The 9030-nt window shown below is 42.6% G+C and overlaps 1 protein-coding gene across 4 annotated transcripts; it reads left to right on the forward strand.

The window, feature by feature from the left end:
- The first annotated feature begins 24 nt into the window (after positions 1–24).
- Positions 25–7805, forward strand: EEF1AKMT2 (EEF1A lysine methyltransferase 2). Of its 4 annotated transcripts, none has more exons than XM_053388945.1 (6): positions 25–269; positions 1720–1791; positions 2350–2464; positions 4833–4940; positions 6424–6640; positions 7621–7805. In XM_053388945.1, exons 1-6 carry the CDS (start codon positions 217–219, stop codon positions 7716–7718), a joined length of 663 nt encoding a protein of 220 aa, XP_053244920.1. In that variant the 5' UTR covers positions 25–216; the 3' UTR covers positions 7719–7805. The 4 variants fall into 4 exon arrangements, with proteins under 4 accessions (XP_053244920.1, XP_053244919.1, XP_053244922.1 ...); XM_053388944.1 differs by having other exon boundaries at positions 26–269; positions 7618–7805; XM_053388947.1 differs by having other exon boundaries at positions 28–269; positions 1720–1785.
- The last annotated feature ends 1225 nt before the right edge of the window (positions 7806–9030 follow it).

Raw genomic sequence — 9030 nt, forward strand, 5'->3', positions numbered from 1 at the left:
CTCTCTCTGCCCCCCCCCCCGGCTTTTCTTCCAGCCGCGGCAACTGTAGCCTCGGAAACAGCTCGTACTTCCCAGCGTCACCCTCAAAACCCCACAGGAAGAGGTTAAACGAGCAAGGGAGGGCAGGTCCTCCAGCAGCCTAGAGAGGCAAAGATTAAAGAGCTGGGTTGGCAGCGCGCTGCTTCCTGTCGCGATCGGGCTGGCCGGCGTTCGGCAATGGGCGCCCGGGAGGAGGAGTTCGGCCCTTCGGCCCTGGGCACCAAAGAGCAGTGAGTGCGCCGCCGCGTGGGGAGCGGCTGGGCTGTAGGCTCCGCGGGAGGCTTCGTCTTCCCTTCGCGACGTTTGGGCTGAATCCAAATCCCGTTGATGGAGCTCGATTCTCCTTGAAGTCAATGGGACTCGACTTGCCTTTACTGCAATGGGACCTGTATTCAGCTTAACCTAGATTGGTCCTAGACGCCCTAATTGAATAAATCTTCTGGTTCAGTGGCGAAACTAAGTGTCCTGATGATTTGCCTGAGTTCCCCCCCCACTTGCTTTTAATGATGTACAAAATATCATCACCATCATCATCATATAAAGGAACGAAAAACCTACCTCGTTATTATTTTAAAACAACTTCATTTGTTTTTAGACTAACCCGTTAAAATGGTCAGCTGCACGGTTTCAAAAAGCAAAACGGAAAGAAGGGATTTAAATCTTGTCCTATGGGGAAGTGTTGTATTTTTTTATTTAATTGATTTAAATTATATGTGAACAGTGGTTGCATTCGGAAATGCACAGCATTACCTGCCAACTGCATACAAATCGGTGGAGGGGGAAATGTGAAGTTTCTGTTAAATGCAACTCCATACAAAGTAAAGGAGGGTTACCGTTTGTGTGGCAACTGCCATGGCAATATGGTTTTTAATATCGGCCCTATGAATGAATTCAGAATAAGTTTGTGCATGTGTGTTGGTAAAGCTTTTGTCGACTGATCTTAAGTACAGGTTCAGGGCCTTTCTTGGGCCTAGAATACTCTGGAATATATGGTGTAGAAAGGGCACCTAAGGGCATGTGCAGAATCTCACATCTGGGATTGGTGTGAGAGAGTTCTAGGTAAAATGTGTGACTATTAGGCTGGCTTGAACCAAGTGGTATATTTCATTTTAGAAACTAAAAATGTAAGTTTAGTTTGGATGTGGTATTCCTCTGAATAACTGTGGCGAGGACTCAAGCAGGGAAAGTTGTGTTGTGCTTGTGTCCTGTTCACTGGTTTCCCGTAGGCATCTGGTTAATAAGTTTTACCAGAGGAGCACAACTTGCAAATGTTAATTTGCTTACTTTTTGCATATGTAGGTTGTCAGCCAGTGTGCCGTGACACCCTGGGGCGACTTGTTTTTAAGGTTTGAAAACATAGTAGTCATTGTAAGATGTGGTATATTTTTGGGGGCTGGGGGGGGGATGATAAATCATGCAGTGCTCTCCTGTGTATACTTGTAAGGAGGTACTGCTGCATTCAGTGGGGCTTACTCTTACGTTAATTGGCATATTCTGCAACTTCACTGGGACTGGATCAAGTTTTGGATCACTAGTGGGTAGGGTTAAGGTAAAGGATGGGCTCTGGGTTTCTCTGGTAACAGGGTAGCCCCTACTTCCTTATGTAGTCCTTCCTCACTATTGGATTACAAGATATGAAGCCAATGCAATGTTAACTTTCATGTTGTTTTCTCCCTGTAGTTGGGATGCAGCATATGAACGTGAACTGAAAAATTTTAAGGAAAATGGTGCTCCTGGTGAGATCTGGCAAGTGTCAGTAACAACATAACATGCTGCATTAAATGTTTTTGCATTATTTTCTTTGTAAAAGTGCATGCAATAAAATAAAATGGTACATCTGCTGTTTTGCTTAGACTACTGGTAAATTGATGCAGAGGTTTTCATTAAAAACACCAGCTCGTCTAGGCTAAACCTGTTGCAAATTAAAATAGCTAATTATCATGTGGCATCTGTTTTTTATGTGGGAAATGAATTGCTGGCTACAGTCTGCTTGGTAGAGGCCAATTGTTCATATCCCTGATGTTTGTCAAAAATTGAATAAGTGCATAGACAAAGTTGCACTGCTGCTTTGTGTTTCTATAGATTAAAAAACAACAACACGAAACCCATCTCATCTTCTGTAATGTTAACTCAGCAGGTTTCAGAGCCATCCATTCGCTTACAAAATTAAGCCAAACTAACTTGCAATGTGATCCCTTGAGATTGATGCCATCATGAAGTGGATGCATTGCATGAGATTGACAATGTTCGTTTGCCTTTGTTTTGTGTAGTCTAACAGTGTTAGTTACCTGAACCTCTGTTTCTGATTAGGTTTGGTGAAGAAAGCATGACTCGTTTAATTAGATGGATAGAAAAGCAAAAGATACCCCTGGACAGCTCTGTGCTTGACATTGGAACAGGAAACGGTATTCTGCTGGTTGAATTGGTTGGTATTTGTAAATCTGGTGTTTTTTTGATGCAAATCTAAATCTAGTGACAGAGCAAGCAAGAGTTAAAACATTAGTTAAAATGCACAACGTCCATGTAATTTAACACTTCAGTGGCCTATCTCCATCTCCATTATTGAATCATAGGAATTCATTCTGAAAATGAATTGTTACAGTTCAGTTGCATAAAAATTATTGTGTATGTGTTTGTCGCTTTAAACATCCAAAAGTTTTTAAACTGCTTTGAGGGTTTTATTTTACAATTAAGCAGCTTATAAATGCTATGAAATAAATAAATAAAATATTATCAAAAGAAGAAGCATCACAAAATCAGCCCAGAGTATCTAAAATGGTTTCATGTCTTACACTGAATTCTCAGTTTATTTTCTATACCCTTACTCTTCCTCTGATGAGAACCTAAGGCAGCTAACAATAAAAAATACAGCATTAAAAATAAAAGTAGAACTGCAGTGCACAATACAACATGCAATAGTAATCAGTGTTACATTATTATACAAACAGTCTCACTCCAGTTATGTTCCAAAGGCCTGTCTGAACAAGTAGGTCTTAAATTGCTGTCTGAATTAACATTTTGTGTGTGTCTGTGTGTGTGTGTGTGTGTGTGTGTGTGTGAGAGAGAGAGAGAGAGAGAGAGAGAGAGAGAGAGAGATATTTTACATCTCCTTTGTAGTGAGATGTGTGACCTGCCTTCAACTAGTATCTGTCTTCTGGTAAGGTTGATTTAAGACTATGGATGTCACGTAGCACTAGAAAGGTGAAAAATTGATTTTGCACACATAACCACTTCTTTTGTGTCAGTGTTGCCTTTGAAAGCACCCTGTTCTGAGCCAGTTTATGAAATCCACAAATACATCGCTGTAATAGTGTTCTGATGCACCGCTCAGTAGTCTTTCCAGATTACAGCTTGAACTCACTCATGGAAAGTGTTCAAACTTTGTTATGTAGAAATAGTCCTTGTGGCCTTTCATGCTTGCTTCCTTAAGCAGCCAAGGCAATTTTAGCTTTCCTGAATTTCAGCTCAAATTATCTTTCACATTTGCCCAATATCCTCCAGCTGCTATACTACTTAAAATTCCAAGAACTAGATTACAGCAATAGCTTTATTGGGCCAACCAAATGTTACTAAATAGTGAGAAAGTTTTTGAGTTCTCCAGAACTTATATCAGGCAAAATGGTAAACAATACAAGGAGAAGGGGAGAGAGAAAAAATGTTGACACCAATAAATGGTCTTAAGATGGAATGTTGCTGGCAGTATTGAACATACAAATGAAGCTCTGTTGGTTGCATTGCTGAATGTAAGTTGTATCTGCTGCTGCAAAGGAGAAACATAAGACTGCTGATCCTTCATTTTTTAGAAATACAAAATCCAGTTGTTGCCCAGATCTGTCTTCACCCTTAGGTAAAAGACACCTTGGTAAATGGAAAAAGGAACACTGAAAACTAGACAGCACTTACATTAACAATTCTGGAGCCTAATTTTAAGTGGTGGGCCAATATAACTACCTTTATTTGTTGTGTATATTGTTTCAGTGCTGTAGCCTGGCATGATTTGGGATCCCACATGAGATTTCCCCCTTTTTCTTCTCACATGGAGTGTTATCAGTAACACTTAATGTTCAGCCTTGCCTTTAATGCAGTGAATTAGCCTTTAACAATTTTGTCAACTTAAAAATTGAAATGGAATCTGATTCTTTCATGGGTCCTCTGGAATAAAAGCAGGAATAAATATCAGGAACTGTCTTAAGGTATAGTGTAGGCCTGAAGCTTGCTTGACTTTTCACAGTGATCTAAGCTAGCTGTGACTATGCAGGACTGAAACATAAGGATCTGACAAAGGATATGAAGTTTAGAAGAAAAACAGAGTGAAGATATTGCATGCATGCATCTGAGATTTAATGCTATAATATCTCTCTTGTAAAATATGTCCTGTAGTTTAGCATATTTGATGCACAAGTGCATGATCTTTGTTGCATTTTCTTCTATAACTTGGCATTGTTTGCTGCCATGTTTCAATCTTGTACAGTCATAACTTGGGTTGAAGTAGCTTCGGGTTGGGCGTTTTTGGGTTGCACTCCACGGCAACCCGGAAGTAACGGAACTTACTTCCGGGTTTTGCCGCTCGCGCATGCGCAGGTGCTCAAAATGACGTCACGTGCATGCGTGGAAGCGGCGAATTGCGACCCGTGTGGATTGCGTTCGCTTCAGGATTTGAAAGGGACTCTGGAACGGATCCCGTTTGCATCCAGAGGTACCACTGTATAGATTTTCTTCAAAGTAAATGCCATGAAAATCAACTAGTAAGCCAATGAAACATTTAGGGCTTAATGGACTTTTCCTCTCTTTAGGCCAAATCTGGTTATACCAATCTTACAGGAGTTGACTATTCTTTGCCTGCAGTGCAGCTTTCAAAAAGCATAATGGAAAAAGAAGGGTTGCCTCACATTAAGCTGCAGGTAAGTCTTCATGGGTGCAAAACGATAAGAGTACAGGAATAGGAGGGCTTTTCCTATAAAAAGGCTAAAAATTTGGAATAACTTAGCTTAGGAAAAAATAACTGAGGGATGGACATTTATAAAATTTGGCATGTTGCAGTGAGAGGATAAATAAAATTTTTCTTCCTCTGTCATAAAGCAAAAACCTGAGCCCCACCCCCCTTTTGAAAGTTTCAAAGTTTCCTCGTGTGCTTCTTTACATAGAATTTTTTGCCACAAGATGTTGTGATGGGCACTAATTTAAATGGCCTTAATATGGGCTTTGACACATTTACTGAGGGAAGGTCTATCACTGGGTGTTGGTCATGAAAACTACCATATTTTTCGCCCTATAGGATGCACTTTTTCCCCTCCAAAAATGAAGGGGAAATCTGGGTGCGTCCTATGGGGCGAATGCAGGCTTTCGCTGAAGCTTGGAGAGCGAGAGGGGTCGGTGCGCACCGACCCCTCTCGCTCTCCAGGCTTCAGGAAGACATCCGCAGCCTAGGCAGCCCTGCGGTAGTTACCCGCAGGGCTCCCCACGCTGCGGATAGCAGCCTGCCACCTGGCGCAAAGGGCACCCTGAAGCAGAGCGCCCCTCGCGCCGGGCAGACATCGGCCAGCCCCACAAGCTCGGGGGACAGCAGGGAGGCGCAGCGCCGCCATTCCGCTGTTCCTTGACCTGGTTTGGTTTCCCCGACCTGGTTTTGGGGGGGAAATAAAGGGAAAATTTTTTTCCTTTATTTCCCCCCCAAAAAACTAGGTGCATCCTATGGGACGGAGCGTCTTATGGGACGAAAAATACGGTTAATGGAATTTCCAAAGCCAGTCTTAAACTGAATACCAAACGTTGAAATTGGGGCAAATGTCAGGCGAGGCTTTTTGTTTTCACACTTACCTAGAAGTTTCATTGAACATAGCGGGACTTTCTTCTGAATAGGATTGTACTGTGTATGACCCTGGACCAATTACTCCCATATGTGGAGATTGCCTCATCTCTTCTAGACTAAAAAGTGGTATAAAATGTTTATTGGCAGTACACGGAATACATTGCCTACCAGGTTTTGTTTACACAACCAAGATTCATAGCTTATTCTTTCAGGGTTGTTGTCCTGTGACCTCAGTCTCCTATGTATGGGATTAAGATCTAGATGTCTCCATCACATTATATTGCTGATTTTATGCTGCCTTACGTTGATTTTATGTTTTCTTTTTTTAATTAGTCTGTATTTTACTGTTCTTACGAGAAGTGTTTTGTAAACTGCCCTGTAGATGTTGTTGATGAATGATGCAGCAATATCTAAACAAGCAAATAAATAAAATATCCCTGAATGCCTGGTTTAGGAGTGTTCTGCACTTCTTTTCTTTCTATGATCCTAGGAAGGCATAGGCATAGTAGACCTGATAGGAAATATTAAGTAATGACTGCAGTAAGAGGTTTGACAGCTATAACTACCTTCTACAGGTAGAAGATATTTTAAATCCATCAGATGCATTATCAGACTTTCAGGTTTGCATTGATAAAGGGACTTTTGACGCAATCAGTCTGAACCCAGACAACGCAGCACAGAAGAGGAAGCAATATGTGAATTCCCTGCACAGAGTGTTGAAGCCTGGAGGCTTTTTCATCATAACGTCTTGTAACTGGACCAAAGAGGAGCTGCTCAAAGAGTTCAAAGAAGGTGAGTGCATGCCTCTCTTTAAGGTATTTCGGATATTAAGATACAGTACTAGTGAGAGAGCTTTGTGTCCCGACTTAACCTGCTGAATCGATATAGATAGAGCAACCACTGCAAAGTTGTTCTAGGGCCGATGCTTAAAATGCTCAATTGTGTGTGAATTTCTGTGAATATGGTTTCTGCCTGAATACTTGGAATTCAGATGTACTTTTTGCTAACCTGAGCCATCACAGGCAGGTTGATAGAGGAGAAGGCATTATTGCAGATAAATCAACCATGTTTGTATTTACAGAAGGTAAATAGACTTTGGATTTTCTGGTCCCCAAGCTGTTTTCTGATTCCAGAAGTACCGTATTTTTCGCACCAAAGGACGCACCGGACAATAGGACGCACCTTGTTTTAGAGGGGGGTGAACAAGAAAAAAAAATTCTCCCCCTCTCTGCCCAGCGCCCCTTCAGCGAAGCCAGCCGGAGAGATGGCGTGCGGCTATACAGGCTGCTGCCATAGCCGCGTGTCACCTCTCCAGCTGGGAGAGGGTTGCGGGGGGCTTCTTTAGCCCTGTGCGCCCTCTTGCAGCTGGAGAGATGGCGCGCAGCTATAGAGGCTGCTGCAATAGCTGCGTGTCACCTCTCCAGCCGGCAGAGGGTCGCGGGGCTATGCTGTCTTCGCTCCATAGGACGCACACACATTTCCCCTTCATTTTTGAAGGCGAAAAAGTGCGTCTTATGGTGCGAAAAATACGGCAATTATTGACATTGGTGGTTCGGGAAAATTGGAATTACTGGCATGATAGCAGCCTGTTGTCTGTTTATAATACGAGGACTAAATCTTACCTTGGCAATATCGGTCAGCGATATAAAACATACAAGTCTATAGAAAGTGGTAGAGTCTTCTAATTTGTCTGTGCTCCATTTCGAATTAATATAAGTAGCTATCGAATGAGGATATATTCCTAACAAAAGCATTTTTCTTATGGTTAGCAGGCTTTCATCTTCTGGAGGAACTGCCAACACCCACATTCTGCTTTGGAGGAAGAACTGGAAACAGTGTAACTGCCTTGGTTTTCCAACAGAAAATATGAAGTTTTCTTTTTAGGTGAACTTTGGATAAAGACTTCATTCTAAATTTCACTGACATTTTGTATAAAAAAATACAGGTTTCAGAAACAGCTTTCTCTTAACTACTCCTTATTGCAGCATGTCATTGTATCAGCATTTTATACTACCTCAAATAGTGCTGGCGCAAATTAGGAACAGCTACCAATATTACTGATGATGATAAGGTAAAGGTACCCCTGCCCGTACGGGCCAGTCTTGACAGACTCTGGGGTTGTGCGCCCATCTCACTCAAGAGGCTGGGGGCCAGCGCTGTCCGCAGACACTTCCGGGTCACGTGGCCAGCGTGACAAGCTGCATCTGGCAAGCCAGCGCAGCACATGGAACGCCGTTTACCTTCCCGCTTGTAAGCGGTCCCTATTTATCTACTTGCACCCGGGGGTGCTTTCGAACTGCTAGGTTGGCAGGCGCTGGGACCGAGCAGCGGGAGCGTACCCTGCCGCGGGGATTCGAAGCACCAACCTTTTGATCGGCAAGCCCTAGGCGCTGAGGCTTTTACCCACAGCGCCACCCGTGTCCCTACTGATGATGATACCACATGCATAAAGGCGATTTAATAAACTGTCCGGCAAAGTCAATTGCAATATGTGCAAAAAGTGAGGTGGGGAAGGGAGGACACTTTGCTGAAGTTTGTAAGTCTGCTGTCCAGGTGCTTATAAATAAGAACGAGGAACATCACACTTCCTGGGAGGAATTTTTGAGTGACAGGACTCCATCATGCTTCCCCATATTGTCAGGGGAATATGGCCACAAATTGCAGCTGTGAATGGATTCATCCTACCCATACGCTATTTAATTAAAGCATTTTAATTCTGCTTTTCAGCTGGAAAAGTTATGACAGCAGTTTACAATCTGAAAGACACAGCATAAAAGGGAGAGGAAAGAAAGAAGGGGGGAGGGAGCAGTATAAGTCTGCTTCCAGATGGATGGTTCCTAGTGCAACTCAATCACTTCTCTTCCTTCGAAAGCTATAAGCAGACTGTAGCTGGCTTTCCATACTGTTAGAAGTACTGTCCTTTCCCTATCCTTCTGTGTTCTGTCCACCCTGGTGATTGTGCCATGGCTGCTGTGAGTGGGGCCATTTGAGGCTCAACACAGTTTCACAATGCATGTTGTGGTGGGTGCCATTTTGTGATCCCATTTATAATTATTAAGCAGTCTTCAAATTAGCATTGAAACACTTTTCTAGAATTATTTTTGAATAGAAGACTTATACCACCATAATGTTACCGCTTGTAATAATGGTGTTACAGTGCTGTAATGCCACAAATGGTAATT

The sequence above is a fragment of the Podarcis raffonei genome, chromosome 5, assembly GCF_027172205.1.
Source record: "Podarcis raffonei isolate rPodRaf1 chromosome 5, rPodRaf1.pri, whole genome shotgun sequence".
NCBI classification, from domain to species: Eukaryota; Metazoa; Chordata; class Lepidosauria; order Squamata; family Lacertidae; genus Podarcis; species Podarcis raffonei.